Raw genomic sequence first — 17,218 nt, 5'->3', positions numbered from 1 at the left:
TCTTTACACAGCCTTGAAATGTATCACAAATCACCATCGTTCCTGCTAATATTGAATCAGTTACTGTCCCAATCTATAGATCTCATGTGTGCTGTAATTCGGTCGGTCTTACCTGCATTTATAATGTTGGTTTCAGATCCAGGCTGTCTACATCAGCCAGAGAAACAACAGAGACATAAAACACAACATTTCAGAGTCAAAAGGTTTCCTTCACTGCTTTGTGTAATTTCATAAAAGCACTTTTTAAATTTCTTATCCATTTTTATATCTCTGAATGCTTAAATACTTCTAAATAAAGGCGTATATAAGTAAAAATATATATACTATAATAAATATGAAATAGAAATTTTATATATGTAGCCTGCTAGTTGGTATATAGACAGTTAATCACCTTCTCCAGCCCCTGTTAGAAGTAACCTGTGGAACCAAGAGTCAGCAAAGTGGGTATTGAAAACCACTGTGCTAAGATGGGCAGACGTGGTGTTCCCTTTCCATAAAGAGCGTATTGTGGAGTAAGAGCTTCACTCTGCTGTGCAGTGGGGTTTTGATCTATTTACGATTGCACATAAGGTAATTTCCTCTTCTGTTCTTTCTTCAGAGGCCCTGCACCGCCCCTATGGTTGCGATGTTGAACCCCAGGCACTGAATGAAGCCATCCGATGGAGCTCCAAGGAGAACCTGCTCGGAGCCACTGAGAGCGACCCCAATCTCTTTGTTGCACTTTACGATTTTGTAGCAAGTGGCGACAACACGCTCAGCATCACCAAAGGTAAGGGTGTGAATCACAGAGCACCTGCTAGCTTAAAACTTAGCAACAGAAAACGGACTCTTTCCCAGATAGGAGTAGGAATGAGTGCAGTTAGAGAAGATAGTTCTCTAAACTGACGATTATTAGCAGTTTCTCTCTCTCTCTTGTGTTGGAGAGACACCTACTGGGCAGTTCTCCCAGTACAGACACAGCTTTGTGTAACCCTCCAAACAGTCTAGTCCAGCTACAACTACTGTTCCTGGTGTGGGCTCCCCAAATCACTGGCCTGGTGAGACACCTGTTTTGGGGTGGGGCAGAGGAAAACCTTTGAATTATTGATGATAAGAGAATTCAGCACTTTCAAATGGAGCAAAATCAAGAATTAAGAATTGCACAGATTTTCTATTTCTGTTCAGTAGTACATGTATCAGAATATGACTTGTTGCAGAACTGTTTTAAATCAAATGCCGTTTAGGGCTTCAAGATGGAGACAAACCTTATCTCTCCAAGAAGAAGAAATCTTCTCAGTTGATCTTCTTTGAGTTGATCATTCACTTGCAGTAAATTAGGGAACAGTATTCTAGGTATTCTGTCTGAAACTTTACTAAATACTTTATATATAGCAGTTTAGTTATTTCTACTGTTAAGCTGCAAACCCAGGCTTAGTCAGCTGGTAGTTTCTCCCTTAATGAGACCCAGTAGATTGCATTGAGCTTATTTTGCTTTTGAATTTCTGGTCCCAGGTGAGAAGTTGCGAGTCCTGGGTTACAACCAGAACGGTGAATGGAGCGAGGTACGTTCGAAGAACGGGCAGGGCTGGGTACCCAGTAACTACATCACACCCGTGAACAGCCTGGAAAAGCACTCGTGGTACCACGGCCCAGTGTCACGCAGTGCAGCAGAGTATCTGTTGAGCAGTCTCATCAATGGCAGCTTCCTGGTTCGTGAAAGCGAGAGCAGCCCGGGGCAGCTATCCATCTCGCTCAGGTACGAAGGACGTGTTTACCACTACAGGATCAATACCACCTCGGATGGAAAGGTAAGGATCTCTGGATAATGCTGTGGGGAGAGGAAATGAGGATATTCATTAAGAGGTGGTACAGAATCTCAAGTTGCAGATTGTTGAGAGAAAACAGGTACACTGGTTGATTAATAGAACAGAACGAGAGGGAATGGCTTCAAGCTCCAACGGGGTAGGTTTAGATTGAACATTAGGAAAGAATTTTTCACCGAAAGAGTGATAGGGCATTGGAACAGGCTGCTCAGGGAGGGGGTGGAGTCACCATCCCTGGCTGTGTTTAAGGGCCGTTTAGATGCAGTGCTAAGGGACATGGTGTAGGGGAGGACTTTGTAGAGTAGGGAAGATGGTTGGACTCGATGATCCCAAGGGTCTCTTCCAACCTAGACGATTCTATCATTCTAATATAAGAAAAGAACACCAAGATTTTGGTCATAGCTGACTGAACACCACTTAGAAGGAAGTGCAGATGGTACTTACCCTGGCTGAAAACAGTTAGGGAGGAAAGCAGTTGGGATTTGATGTGATATCTTTCCATCGATCCACTTAGAACATGCAGAGGTTTGGTAAGGCAGCAGTTTTGATCAGCATTTGGAAACCTTGATCAAATTAGCAGTACAATGAGTTGAGTGATGCAGAAACTGGCCTTGCGCTTGGCTACAAGAATTCCAGTTTCTAGTACTGTAAAGCACGAGGCAGGAGACATCACTGCTCTCAAGCGATTGCTTGTATGTGGCTGCCTTCTGCAGGTAAAAATCTCACTGATTAATATTAATTTGCCAAACAAGATGAGAACAAATACTCTAAAGTCTGTCTCCCTTACCTTCTTTTTTTCAAACGTGCTAGAATGTTTTTACTGTACCTGTTTTCCAGTGTTACTGAAAGCTCCCAGCTGCCTTCATTTAAGTAGATTCCTGGTTTGTTGTTAACAGGTGTATGTGACAGCAGAGAGCCGTTTCAGCACACTAGCAGAGCTGGTGCACCATCACTCAACAGTAGCAGATGGATTGGTGACAACTTTGCATTATCCAGCACCCAAGTGCAATAAGCCCACTGTCTACGGGGTGTCCCCCATCCATGACAAGTGGGAGATGGAGCGGACTGATATCACCATGAAGCACAAACTTGGGGGAGGGCAGTATGGCGAGGTGTACGTTGGTGTCTGGAAGAAATACAATCTCACAGTTGCTGTGAAAACATTGAAGGTGAGTTGTCAGATTGTCAGATTGTGACGCGCTGTTCATTTGTCACCGTTTATGAGAAGGAATTTTACAAGGAAATTGTAATGCTCTCAATTATACCAGCTAATGATACGAGTATTAGAAAATGGACTGTGCTAATCTGCATAAAAGCTATGCTTGAGAGTAGCTTTGCAGAACAAACTTAGCTTATCAAACTTGCACCAGTGCATGTGGCTTAGAAACAATTTAGAATTTTGGCCCAGCAAGCACTTGCAGGAACTGTATGTCCAGTTCAGACCTGTGGAAATGGTTACCAAGTCCACTTCCCTTCCCTCAGAAGAGCTGTGGAAGCTTTAAGAAATCAAAGGTGTTGGAAATACCTTCTATAACTTACCTGCTAGTCCTGGAAAAAATCAGCTCCTCCATTTATCGTTCTTTTCAAAACCTTCTGTTTGTTTCAACATTAACAGCTACAATTCTACATAGCCCCTAAGTAAAGGAGCTTTCCAGCTTAATTTTTATAGCCAGGCAGGGGAACTGAGTCAGTGATCCTGAGACTCTTCCTCCCACCAGCCACAACTGCTTTGGTAGCCACAAGAGCTGCCAAACAAGAAATCCTAGTGCTTTCTGGGTACTGCAGATCTGTCACTTGGCCATGCTGCAGGCATGTTATATTTTGCTTTCATAAAGGCAAAACCAGCAGAATGGAGACAAGGATACCATCATTTATATTCAGCTAGGATATGTGGTGTTAAGCAGATCTTGGTCATGAAGATAAATTTTTCTCCTTCTGCCTCTGTTTGTCCAGGAAGACACCATGGAGGTGGAAGAGTTCTTGAAAGAAGCTGCTGTGATGAAGGAGATCAAGCACCCAAATCTAGTGCAGTTGTTAGGTTAGTGACATTCCTTGCTCTTTCTGTTTTTGCTTGAGTTTCTGCCAAAGTGAAATCTGTCTCGTTCAGAAGCAGTAGCAGATTTTCTGTGTTTATGTAACTTTTTGAATCAGGTCAGATTGTGGGGTGTTATTTTTGACAGCTTACTCTTTTATGTAGCATTGGAGCTAAGAGGCACTAATTTTAAATAAAACTTCAAATATAGTCACTTACATTAGTACACAACTTTGCTATTGGGCCCCGACTATACATTATATAAAAGTTTGCAATATCAGCCTCATGTTAGTTTATATCCTTGGCCTTAAACATGCTCCAAGGTTCAGTTATCAGGATCAGATTCCTTTTCTGCTGTCTTAAATCAGCAAAATTATTTTCCAAGACTTAATTTTCTGATAGAACAGGACAAAATTATAAGACAATTCAAAGTGAAAAGAAAAAAAATTATATTGGAAGCACAACAAATACCATTTTTCAATACTTCTCAGATCAGAGACTTTTATAGAAAATGCTGCACTGAATAGAACAAGTTAGTCCATAATTAAGCAGAAGACAATCAGGTTTCTGGTGCTGTGAGAGACCCTGTGCATTGCCAAATAAGTACATGAGATGAAGGCAGTGGAGATACAAGTCAGATCAAACAGCACACAAATGGAAGAAATCTGCAGGCTTTACAGCCTGGCTCTGCCCTGTTTGTCTCGCTGGCAAGTGCACGATATGGTGATCACTATTAAATAGTCTGCATAGCTGTTAATTCCACATGTACAAAGATTCTTAAGGAGACACCCTAAACCTTTACTAGTCTTTCATTGTCTCTGGACTTTTGCTGCTCTCAGGAGCAAAGCTGTCAAGCCAAGCCTAGGATGAAAGGAGAAATGTGAAGAATGTGAAGGCTTTTAATAACGGCAACTATTCTGTACCCATCTAAAAAATGGGCACAGAGGAAGTGTCTGCCCAACCCTGTCTGGTTCCAGGAGTAGAGACTAAAAGATTTGTTATCAGAGAGATGCATTGTTGCTCTTTCTGATGCACAGTGTAGTTGTGTTTTACTCCTGTGTGTGAGTAACGGCATGAGCAGGCATTCGGGAGTTGGCAGAGATTTGACATGAGTATCCTGTTGCCCTCCTCCTCCACTAATACATACTTTGTGCATAATTGCAATGACTGTAGCAAGTAGTCATCTGAGGAATGTGTGAGAATGCTGCTTCAGAAGCAGGTCCCACTGTGCTGATCACTTACCCAGCTAGGACACATGGGAGTGCTTCACATTACTCTGCAGTGACATTTCAGTCTGGAAATCTTGCCAGTTGACAGGTACCTGCTTCCAGTTGGCCAGTCTTTAGCTTTATGAAGGGAAAGAGGGGAAGAAAAGCAAATCATACATGTTCAAAATCACAGAATCACAGAATCACAGAATCTTCTAGGTTGGAAGGGACCTTAAAGATCATCTTGTCCAACCGTCAACCTAACTGACAAAAATAGACACCCACACAACAAACAAGGAGCATCATCACTAAACCATACCTCCCAGCACTACATCAACCCGTCTTCTGAACACCTCCAGGGATGGTGCCTCAACCACCTCCCTGGGCAGCCCATTCCAGTGTCTGATAACCCTTTCAGTGAAAAAATTTTTCCTAATATCCAGCCTGAACCTCCCCTGGCGCAACTTGAGGCCATTTCCTCTCGTCCTGTTGCCTGTGACTTGAGAGAAGAGACCGACCCCCATCTCTCTACACCCTCCTTTCAGGTAGTTGTAGAGAGCAATAAGGTCTCCCCTCAGCCTCCTCTTCTCCAGGCTGAATAACCCCAGTTCCCTCAGCCTCTCCTCATAAGACTTATTCTCCAGACCCCTCACCATCTTTGTCGCCCTTCTCTGGACCCGCTCCAGCACCTCAATGTCTTTTTTATGGTAGGGGGCCCAAAACTGGACACTCCTGTTTCATTCTGTAACCCTCCAAAGAACAGAACTAATCCTTCATGTATATTACATGGGAGTAGCGGTGTTTTGATAGACACAAAGTGGATGGACAGATAGACAGAAGCAGAGAATTTTAAGTTGGGTTACATTGATCTTGGTCTTGCAGATGGAAGTCTACAATTTTCAAAGAAACACTCAGTGGTACAAAATGCACCAAGTGTATATTAAATCAGGAATAGTGGTAAGCTAGGGACAAAAGGGAAGCTTTACTCACGTGCTTGCTCCTCACTGCTAGGTGTGTGTACCCTGGAGCCCCCCTTTTACATCGTGACAGAATACATGCCCTATGGGAACCTGCTGGATTATTTACGGGAATGCAACCGGGAGGAAGTGAGTGCTGTCGTGCTGCTCTACATGGCCACCCAGATCTCCTCAGCCATGGAGTACCTGGAGAAGAAGAATTTCATTCACAGGTGGGTAAAGTCACATTCAGCTGGTACAGTTTCAGATTGCAGATGATGTTTTAATCCAATCGTGTAAAGCTGTGCCATAAAGCTGTTACGAGTCTGTGACGAGCTGCTGATCTCATCCCATTCTCAGGAAACAAACTTCTCATTGTAACAGCTCTCATTACTGCAAATGTAATAGAATTTAAGGAATGAAGCCTAATGCTGACTGCTCCTAAGTCCACTCAATTCTCACACTGTTCAAAGCAAATCTCACATTGCCTTTACCTACTGTATTCTTAAGCCCTGCTCTTGCTCCAGTAAAGGAGTGTCCTTTTTCCCTTTTGCACAGGGACCTCGCAGCACGGAACTGCTTAGTTGGAGAAAATCACGTGGTGAAGGTGGCTGACTTTGGCTTGAGTCGACTGATGACTGGAGACACCTACACAGCTCATGCTGGGGCCAAGTTCCCAATCAAATGGACAGCTCCTGAGAGCTTGGCCTATAACACCTTCTCAATCAAATCAGATGTGTGGGGTAAGAAAACTTTACTTCAGTGTTTTTTTTCTTTTCCATTTTGTTTTTCTTTGCCAGCCTAGACAGTAACTTGCTTTCTGGCCTGGGCAGAAACATGGGGAGGAGATGGTCACATGCCAGACCACAACTTCATGAATCAACAGCATTTTTTAGCATACAATGTCTTCACCTAGACAGGCCTGAAATATCTGCAAGAAAAGGATGCTGCCTCAAGCTGCAGTAATGAGCCACAATGTAATGAGCAACACAAAGAGAAGAGCAGATGTATGACCAGGAATTTTGTTTTCCTCTTTTTTTCAGCCTTTGGGGTGCTGTTATGGGAAATTGCTACCTATGGGATGTCACCGTACCCAGGCATTGACCTTTCTCAGGTGTATGATCTGCTGGAAAAGGGCTATCGGATGGAACAACCAGAGGGGTGCCCTCCAAAAGTTTACGAACTGATGAGGGCATGTGAGTATTTTCTTCCAGTTTGAGGGACAAAGCCTGGGAGGGGTGGGAGAAATCTCTAGTTAACTCTGAAGTTCTTGCTGCTTATGTACTATTTTTTTAGCTAATGTGGAAAAGACCCCGTCACCCGTGACATACCTGGTTACTGATGCAAAATGAGTCTGGTCTCTAAGGAACAAGAATTCACTCTCAAAAACTGTCATCTCTGAGTACAGCTAGATAGCACCTTGTGGCAAATTGAACTGGTATTTTGTCAGTAGGACTCCTACTGCAGAACTGCCAAATTTGAAGTTCTCTGCAAACACAGCACCTGTGCAGGAGACATGTAGCTGACAAGGTTGCACAAAATGCATCCCTGAGCATGCTACTCAGTATTGGCCATGAGAAGCTCCCTAATGCTCCATAACAAATGGAAAATCTACTAATAAAAGGCCAAAAGATACAGCGTGCTGCAGGAAGACAGCAACAGAGTTTAAGAGTGTTGCCAATCTCCTTCAGTCCTGCAAGAGCAGACAATAAATTGGGCAAAAAGCTGAAGATTGTAGGGAGCAAACCAGCCTGTGCTGCTGAGTAAGGTCAGCAGCTCTGAGCAGAGAGACCTCCTTGGTGCCAACTCAAGCAGTTTGTGTGGCCTTCAATGTACAAGGCAGACAAAGCAGGGCTTAAGGGGCCATTCTACAGCCCATCCCCATGGTGTCAAGGAAAGTCAGGGTGAACTTCAGTTATGAAACAAAGAAGCTGAATAACGATGAAGGATATTGCTTCAAAAACCCTTCAGGAAGATGACAAAAGCCCCAAAGCAGGGAATTCGTATGATATTGATGTAACCCAATATGAGCAGAACGCCATGATGATATCAACAGATAGTGCTTCTAGAATACATCCCCTAGTGCAGATTTCTAACTACAGAAATTACACTTTTTGTCACAATACCCTTCCATAACTTTCCAGGCACCATCCTAGATCAATGCACTGTCTTCCTCTTTGTGCACACATTCTCCTTTTGGAAGGCTCTGCCTGGGTTTCAGTATTAAGAGCACGTGAGCAGAACGTTGCCCAGAGCTTTGTGCACAGAGTTACCTGTGACTGAGTTAGGTGAGTTCAGTCCAAACAGCTGGACTAGCAAACATGGAATTCTCCTTGGCTGAAAAAATTCAGGAAGAGGGATGGGGAGACTGGAAAAAGCTGTGGAGTTGGCAGAGAGCTAGGACTTCAGAATTGATTCCTTCCTCTCAAGACTTGTTAGGAGGTGACTGACTTGTGGGGTAACTGACTGCTGCTGTGAATTAATATCTGGGAATGACTTTAAAGCCTGTTTAATAGTAGGAGATCAGAGTCATTTTCTTTCTCCTTGGACAGAATTAAAAAAAAAATCATCTCTTACCTTTTCCAGGCATTGAAACTTGCTCTGCTTTCTCCCATTGCAGGTTGGAAGTGGAACCCACCAGACCGACCTTCCTTTGCTGAGACCCACCAGGCCTTTGAAACCATGTTCCACGACTCGAGCATCTCAGAGGGTGAGAGCCTCAGTTGCTTTATTTCTGAACCAGCGCTGGAGTTTAGCCCCAGGGAGATAGGGATGGGCTCTTAAGTCTCATCTGTGAGCTGTGAGAGGCTTTGTCCTGTAATTTCTTGTCTATAAGGCTGCAAACACAGGCTGTTAGTTGGTGCACAAATACTAAATAAACTTCAGTGGTATATCGGTGCAGGGGACATTATAGGAATTCATTTGAGCACCAAGATACCAAAGTGTTATTTAAAGAATTAAAGAATATTGCGTCCTTCATTAGAGAAAGCCTCTTGTTTCCCAGAGTGAAGAGTAAGGAATAGTGAGTGACGCTGAGAGAAAGATGGTGCAGGGGACATTATAGCAATTCATTTGAGCACCAAGTTACCAAAGTGTTAATTAAAGAATTCAAGAATATTGCCTCCTTCATTAGAGGAAGCCTCTTGTTTCCCAGATTGAAGAGTAAGGAATAGTGAGTGATGCTGAGAGAAAGATTTATCTATATCACAGTCCACTACCAACTGCAGCAATTAGGTCATGAAATACTATTCTATCAGCTTTAATTTTTATGAAGTGCGCCTTAATCTCTGGTTTTGCTACTTAGCCACTTCTAGGAGCAAATCTGTGCAACTCAGCTTTCAGATGTAATCAATTAGGAGGTAAATACCAGTGAGAAGTGTGATAGGAGACAGCAGACAAACAGAACTGTCTCAGCATCTTCTAAATTTTTAAATTAAATGTGAAGCTGATCCATCCACTTCCCTACTACAGAAAAAGCACACCAGGTGGAATTCTACCAGGGAAGATCTATGATAGGCACATCAAGTGGCCCACACCAATGCCAGCCTGGGTGGGGCCAGGAGGTTGTGGGTTTTTTCAGTCACATCCCTTGTGTTGATGTTGGGAAGGAAACCTGCAGCCTTCATTTCTCATAGGGAAATTCAGTGCTTTGTCTCAAGCAAAGCAGCTTAGATCCAGATCCAGAGATAACACAAGTTTTGGGGGTTCCCAGGAGCATCAACAGGAGGCACCTTAATTAGAGGCAAATGCATTCAGTGCTGGCTTTAGCCCTTGAGCAATCCTTAACCCAGCTGAGAGCTAGATTTGTACCAGACCCTTTGTACAGAGCTTACCACTGTTGGGATTTTTTTGCTGAATTTATAAAGATGTAAACGAGTTTGAAAGCATTATGAAAAACATCTTATCCTGAATACCTCAGGACTTGAGCAAAAACTGTGTATTTCTTAGTCATGTATCCCTTCTTGCCAGTCTGGGTTTGCAATAAAGACCCAGATTTTTTCTACTTCCTCTGCTAGTCTCTATTCCAACTATTCTTTTTTGCATTTTTTTTTTTTTTTGCCTTCAGAGGTAGCAGAGGAGCTTGGAAGAACAGCCTCCTCCTCATCCATAGTTCCTTACTTGCCTCGCTTACCCATGCTTCCCTCCAAGACTAGAACACTGAAGAAACAGGCAGAGAATAAGGAGAACATTGAAGGAACACAAGATGCTGTGGAGCACTCGGCCTCCAGCTCAGCACCAGGTATGGGCTCTGGGAACAGTGGCAGTGAGGCCACGTGTCCTGGGGTAGGTTTGTGGCTGGTGTAAATTGCCAGAGAAACAAGAGAAAACAGAAAAATGTGACATGGAAGGCGCTTTGCGCTGCGATGTCATTAGGGCTCTTGGCTGCCTCAGCAGCCCAATTCTTTACTAGCAAATAGAAAACACTTCCTAAAGTGTGGTATTTGGGGAAAGAGCAAAAACACTACAGGAAGGGAATGAGAAACTGGAAGAAAAAAGCAACTTCACTTCCTCCTGAATTCTCTCCTAAGTGGCCTCCTCAGTATAGACAACAGACAAGTCACTCATGCAGAAATGGGGAAAAAAAGGTAAAAAAAATCAAAAGCACACCAACCTCACACAAAACTAGAAGTGCTAACTTCCTCTCTCGGTCTCTCCGTGCAGAACTTGGGCAGCTAAATACGCCAGGCTCGTAAAGCCCAGTGCAGGGCAGGGAGGTGGGAATGGAAATGGATTTTGCAGCTTCACGCTTGTTTCTTCTGTCTAGGATTTATCAGAAGCACACAGCCAACGAGTGGGTCTCCTGCGCTGCCTCGCAAGCAGAGGGACAAGTCACCCAGCAGCCTGTTGGAGGATGCCAAAGAGACCACTTTCACCAGGGACAGAAAAGGTGGCTTCTTCAGCTCCTTTATGAAGAAGAGGAATGCCCCCACGCCTCCCAAGCGCAGCAGTTCCTTCCGGGAGATGGAGAATCAGCCCCATAAGAAATACGAGCTGACGGGTAACTTTTCATCTGTTGCTTCCTTGCAGCATGTGGATGGGTTCTCTTTTGCTCCCACGCAGCAGGACGCAAGCCTGGCGCCACCAAAGTGCTATGGTGGGGGCTTTGTGCAGAGGACCTTCTACAATGATGATGGCACTGGCACCAGCAGTGGTGGGGGCGTGAGCACCGGTGGTGGGTGGTCGGGCATCACTGGTTTCTTTACACCACGCTTGATTAAAAAGACACTGGGTTTACGAGCAGGAAAACCCACTGGCAATGAAGAAGCTTCAAAGCCTTTTCCAAGGTCAAACTCTACATCTTCCATGTCCTCAGGGCTTCCAGAGCAGGATAGGATGGCAATGACCCTTCCCAGAAATTCCCAGAGGTCAAAAATCCAGCTGGAACGGACAGTGTCCACCTCCTCTCAGCCTGATGAGAGCACGGGGAAGGCCAATGACCTGCTTCCCAAAAGGTTTGAAGAAGGCCCCGCTTTGACCAGAGAGAGACCAAAAGCAAAACTCTTGCCGAGGGGTGCCACAGCGCTCCCCTTCCGAACCCTCTCCGGATCAGAAGAAAAGGAAGGTCCAGGGCTAGCAGCAGCTCCTAAGGGCAAAGAAAAAAACAGTGGCCCACGGCAAGGGGTCCTTGAGGATGGCGAGAGACCGGGGTGGTCATCTCCAGTAAAGGCTGCAGCAATACTTCCAACCACTCATAACCACAAAGTGCCAGTCCTAATCTCACCCACTCTAAAACACACTCCAGCAGACGTGCAGCTCATTGGCACAGACTCTCAGGGTAATAAATTTAAGCTCTTATCTGAGCATCAGGTCACTTCTTCCGGCGACAGGGACCGGCCCAGACGGGTAAAACCAAAGTGTGCTCCACCTCCACCACCAGTGATGAGGCTCCTACAACAGCCAGCTGCCTGCTCAGATGCAGCGGAAGAGCTGAGCGCCGCGGCGGGAGCGCAGCACGGACTGGAACCAAGCGAAGGCAGTAAGAAGGCAGCAGCAGCAGCAGCACCTGTTGGTGGAAAATCCGGGAGGCCAGTGGTGCCTCCACCTCAAGTGCCTCTGTCATCGTCTTCCACCTCCCCGGTGAAAATGGCCAACGGCACGGCTGGCGCAAAGGTGGCGCTGAGAAAGACCAAACAGGCAGCTGAGAAAATCTCCGCAGACAAAATCAGCAAAGAAGCGCTGCTGGAGTGCGCGGATCTTCTCTCGAGTGCCATCGCCGAGCCCACACCAAACAGCCAGCTGGTGGACACGGGGCACCAGCTGTTGGATTACTGCTCAGGCTACGTGGACTGCATCCCGCATACGCGCAACAAATTTGCCTTCCGGGAAGCCGTGAGCAAACTGGAACTCAGCCTGCAGGAGCTGCAGGTGTCCTCAACAGCTGCTAGCGTCCCTGGGGCAAACCCCGTCCTTAATAACTTATTGTCATGTGTCCAAGAAATCAGCGACGTGGTGCAAAGGTAGCTACTGTCAATCGGGGTAAGAGAAATTACACGCGGGGAGGGGGGGGGGAACTTTTTTTCTGTACTGATGCTTTCAAAAGGAAAGACTGATACTTGAGTATGTGAAGTACCTCAGATCACTGAGTTCTCCTCACGTTTACAGGTTCATCTCAAAAAAATTGGGGATGGAGAGGGTAGATTAAAACTGTAAGGGGCAGAACATCAAGTATTTGTCCCTTACCCAGTCAGTCGGATCTGCTTGGTATGGCAAGGACGTTCCTTGCTCCTCCCTTGGAGAGGCAGGAGAATCGAGGGCAGGTTCTCGCTCGGGGAAGGATGGATTGGTGTGTGATAGCTGGAGTGCCGGGGTGGCTGTACAGACCCTCCCCTGCCTGCACTGAGGCGTGCTTTGGCCTCCTGAGAAGGCAGAGGAAAAGCACTTGGGGCTCCGTTGGCACCCACGGCCGAGCAGCCTGAGCTGGAGGAGCTCTAAAGGGAGGAGTGCGGTTGGGGGAAAGGTCTAATGCACTGACAGTGTTCAGAGCTGCTGGAGGTGGATGCACTAGCCCAGATGGCTTACTTCCACAGCGCTGTTGCTGCTGTAATGAGAACTGCAAAATTAGTTAATATATGAAACTATCCCTTTTCCCTCCTGTCCACCTCATCCACCACATGTTCTCATCTTCGTTGTATCGGAAGCGTCAGGGATGCTGGGCAGAGTTACCACTGGAAAACCCCCTTCCCCACCACACAGCCTTCACTCAGTTCGTACCTATTTCTAGTGGTCTAGCACGGGTGCTGCTTGATGGTCTATTGTGAGTAGTTTGGGGCTCTCGCACAACTTGCCAGTGTTGTTATTGGGGTGGGTGGGTTTGGTTTTTGTTTTTTTTAAGCTCTAGATTGTTTTTAACTCAACTCGTTACCAGGTTGACTCCCCAGTTCAGTTTCCTCACCTGGAGGACCCATGGTAGGTAAGGCAGAGCCTCCTCCACGCGCCCTCGCTGCTGCAGGATCCCCTGACCAGTCCCTACTCTTGGCCTAACGCTAACACTTCACAATGGTGGCTTCCTGGGATTTGTTCTAGCACTTACCGCGCTCGCAGGCTTCCAGCTTCCCTGCCTATGAAGGTGTTGTAGGTACATCGGCACACAGGGCAACCACAGCCATCTTTTTGTATTAATTCCTGTATTTTAAAGGCTAGACCAGAAACTCACGCTGTGGCACAGGGAACTCCTCTGCCCGAGATGTGACAACAAGTGTTACAGCACTGTCTTGGGGAGCTCCCACCGGATCATAGCCCCTGATGCCTATTGACAATCCCAGAAGGAAAGCAGTCGTGTGGTTGAAGTTGTCTTCCATGCTCCTAGTGCTGGTTGTAGACTGTTGTGGCCTCAAAAAGCCGGTCTTCTGCGGATGCGCACAACTCCCCGCAATGTAAATGTACTGGCAAGTGGGAAGACTCAAATAACTGTTGGTTTGTGAGAGAAAGAAAACAAGGCCTGATACCTGGCTGCAAATACCTGTTACCCTGCATGCTGCTGCTCACTTCACACGAGTGGTGATGATAGAGGGTCTGGCTTGCTTTGCACCTTAAATCTTTTATTTTTTGCTAAAACGCTTTTTAAATTTGTTTTTAAAGAAGTGTGACTGTGCTGCTTTTAGTTTGGGAGTTTAGAGTTGAGCTGGGGCACAGGTGTGAATTCAGAAGATGGGCACGTCCATTTCTGTCTAGAACCGTGGCCCTGTTGGTGCTTGGAAGCAGGCTGGGCTGTCTCAGCACGGCCCTGGGGTTTTTTTCATGGAACATGGCAAGAGAGGAGCCTGAAAAACCTTTAGAAATGGGCTGGTGTGTGAGAATCCTCATTTTATTACTGGTCTGTGGTAAGCAAGTTTGCGTCAGGATGGATGAATGCACAACTAGTGGAGCAGTATGTGAGGTAAAATGGACCACGTTGAGCTTCACTGTCCAAGGGAGTGAAATGGTGGAAAAAAACCAACCAAACAAAAGCAATCCATCCCAACTGATAGGCATTAAACTAAATTAATTGTCAGTTTTACTCCAGTGTGCTGGTTCCTAAGCAGGGAGAAATGGAAGTCCAGCATGGAGTTACTCATCCTGGCTTGGCAGTACCCACCAAAACCTGCTGTCTAGTTCTGTGGTAGGATCTTCAGCTTGTCCAGGCCCTCGTGCAGCCCTCGGGTCAGTGGGGTGGGGAAGGCTGTGCTGGGGCTTTTCAACAGCACTGCTCAGCCCAGCGTAAGGCAAAGCACCAAACTGTTATCTCCTAGACTTTACCGAGGGCTTTTCTGGTTTACCTTATCTCTTTCAGTCATCTTTACTGAAGGTTTGTATCGCCGCACGCCAAACTAACTGCCTGGGGAAGGGTGACCTGCAAAGGGGAGAGGGCTTATGGTATTGCTTCACGTGGCCTGTCAAACAATGGGGAGGATGGAGAAGGTCGGGGAGGTTTCTTTGGGGCAGAAGGGCAGCTCTTGTTTGCCCTGGCAGACAATTGCGTGGTTTCATCATTCTACTACTACTCCAGCCTAGGGCAAGCGGACTGAAACTGAAGTGATTCTCAGGGGAAAGGTATTTTAACCAGAAGATTTTAAGGCTCTTAGTCCAGTTCTAAGTCCAGTCTATTTTGAAAGAAGACTTTTTTCTTTTTTTTTTTTTTCCTGAATGCCAGTCTTCCAGAAAAGCTCCAGCAAAAGTGATAGAATAGGAAACAACTCCTGGAATTTCTAACGACTAAAACGCCCCTCTTTTAGCCCCAGCAAAGGACTGGTTCCCCTCCAGTGGTCATATCACACAATCACAGAATCTTAGTGGTTGGAAGGGACCTCCGAGATCATCGAGTCCAACCCCCCAAAAAAACCACAAACACCACAACCACCACAAAACCAACAAACCCAAAACCACCACCCACCAACTAAACCCCACACCCACAACCCTACACACTACACCCCACCACAAACCAATAACCTTGGGCACTAGAGCATGCCCTGAAGAGCCATGTCTACACGTTTCTTAAATACCTCCAGGGATGGTGACTCCACCACCTCCCTGGGCAGGCTGTTCCAGTGCCTGACCACTCTCTCAGTAAAGTAATTCTTTCTAATATCTAATCTGAACCTCCCCTGCTGCAGCTTCAGACCATTACATCTGGTCCTGTCATTATTCCTTTGGGAGAAGAGGCCAACACCCACCTCTCTACATTCTCCTTTCAGGTAGTTGTAGAGGGCAATGAGGTCTCCCCTCAGCCTCCTCTTCTCCAAACTAAACATGCCCAGTTCCTGTGGCAGAGGTGGTGGGCAGTAACACAACTGCTTCTAGGGTGACAGAATGGCTGAGGTTGGAAGGGACCTCTGGAGGTCACCCCGTCCAACCCTTCTGCTCAAGCAGGACCCTCTAGAGCAGGCTGCCTAGGACCATGTCCAGATGACTCCGAGGATGGAGACTCCACAACTTCTGGGCAACACAGATGCCCATTCAGTTCCAATCCCTCCAGTGGGAGGAAAACACAGACCAGAGGAATTAGGGGATTTGCCCATCATCACTGTACAGAGAGCATTTTCTTACCCGTTTTCTTACCCACATCACGGTGGCAGCTGGTGGCAGAGGTAGTGCTGACTTAACACTATTTTCCCTCCCCCTCAAATGGTGGCAGCTGGTGGCAGAGGTAGTGCTGACAATGCTATTTTCCCTCCCCCCCAAACAGGAGGCTGCAGAATTACTGCTGCTTCTGCTGCCCAACAGTGTTTTAGTCCCAAACTGGAGCTCTCCCTGCTGTCTGGCAGGATAACAAAAGGATGGTACCTGGGAAAGCTGGTTCTGCTGTAACTCACCGTTCAGTTGTTCCTCTCCTAACATTGTCACCGGTCCTTCTCCCTTTTGTTAGGTTTGGCTTTCTGTTCAGCCTTAAAGGTCTCCACTGTAGCAGCTTCTCTGCTTTCAGCCTTGCACAGGACGTGCAAAATAACCTAGGGATGGTGAAGCCCTGTTCTTTGTCCCAGTGACGAGCACCTCGTGCTCCACTGATGAGGGTTGTGGGGACAAGGCATAAACTCACACCGACTTCCCTTCCCTCACCCTGTCGGGTGGCCTCGTGGGGTGAGGATGCTTTTGCAGCCAGGTTCTCTCACTTGCACTAGCACGGGCTTAGAATTTGAAGTAGTCTTTGCAACAGGGGAAGGGCATCACGTAGGGCCTGGTAACGCCAAGCACAAAGCATGCGCTCACACGAGGGAGTTGGTGGGGCACTTTCTCTTCCTAGCTCCTGTGGGGAATTAGCTCTCACAGGTGCAATTCTCTTTTCTTCCTGCACTGTACACCCTGTTTAACCCCAGAAGTGGTGCACTCGGCTGTCTGACCGGCGGCACTTCGATTTAATTGTATTCTTCATTAGCGTGGAAAGGGGTGAAGCTGAATTAAGAGTTTGGGTCTTGGGACTGCATCAAATTTAGGCACTGGGAAAGAAGAATTGGATGGAGCAGCATTGCTGATGCAGAACACTAGTTTTGGGGGGGGGGGGGGGGAAGGCACGCTCTCTGTTCCATTCTCCTCACAGAGGACATTTCTCCTGACCACCACGGGCCTTGTGCCAGCGAGCTGCAGTCACACACACGTGTGGTGCCATCCCCTCAGGTGTGCTTACGCAAGAGCTTTGTGGCACACCGCGCTGCGGGCGGGGGGAACTCAACCCCACAGCGTGGGGCAACAGCTGCACCCAAAGTGCTGCATCAAGAGAGCAGCCCCTCCCTAAAAGGCAGGGGGTGT

General features: G+C 46.6%; 1 protein-coding gene across 2 annotated transcripts in view; it reads left to right on the top strand.

Annotated features, from left to right (window-relative positions):
- Positions 1 to 15,369, top strand: part of ABL2 (ABL proto-oncogene 2, non-receptor tyrosine kinase) — a 59,673-nt gene extending 44,304 nt beyond the window's left edge. The window contains exons 3-13 of one of the 2 annotated variants that reach the window (XM_014943544.1): positions 599 to 769; positions 1,492 to 1,787; positions 2,699 to 2,971; positions 3,756 to 3,840; positions 6,054 to 6,231; positions 6,557 to 6,741; positions 7,042 to 7,194; positions 8,619 to 8,708; positions 10,065 to 10,238; positions 10,764 to 10,997; positions 11,313 to 15,369. In XM_014943544.1, coding sequence (XP_014799030.1) covers positions 599 to 769; positions 1,492 to 1,787; positions 2,699 to 2,971; positions 3,756 to 3,840; positions 6,054 to 6,231; positions 6,557 to 6,741; positions 7,042 to 7,194; positions 8,619 to 8,708; positions 10,065 to 10,238; positions 10,764 to 10,997; positions 11,313 to 12,460 — 2,987 coding nt within the window. In that variant the 3' untranslated portion in view covers positions 12,461 to 15,369. Of the gene's footprint in view, positions 1 to 598; positions 770 to 1,491; positions 1,788 to 2,698; positions 2,972 to 3,755; positions 3,841 to 6,053; positions 6,232 to 6,556; positions 6,742 to 7,041; positions 7,195 to 8,618; positions 8,709 to 10,064; positions 10,239 to 10,763 lie in introns of both variants that reach the window. The other variant, XM_014943543.1, reaches the window with a different exon arrangement.
- The last annotated feature ends 1,849 nt before the right edge of the window (positions 15,370 to 17,218 follow it).

Source organism: Calidris pugnax, unplaced genomic scaffold (assembly GCF_001431845.1).
Source record: "Calidris pugnax isolate Ruff unplaced genomic scaffold, ASM143184v1 scaffold63, whole genome shotgun sequence".
NCBI lineage: Eukaryota > Metazoa > Chordata > Aves > Charadriiformes > Scolopacidae > Calidris > Calidris pugnax.
The sequence above is the reverse complement of the archived record's forward strand: the minus strand, read 5'-3'. Positions and strand labels throughout refer to the sequence as shown.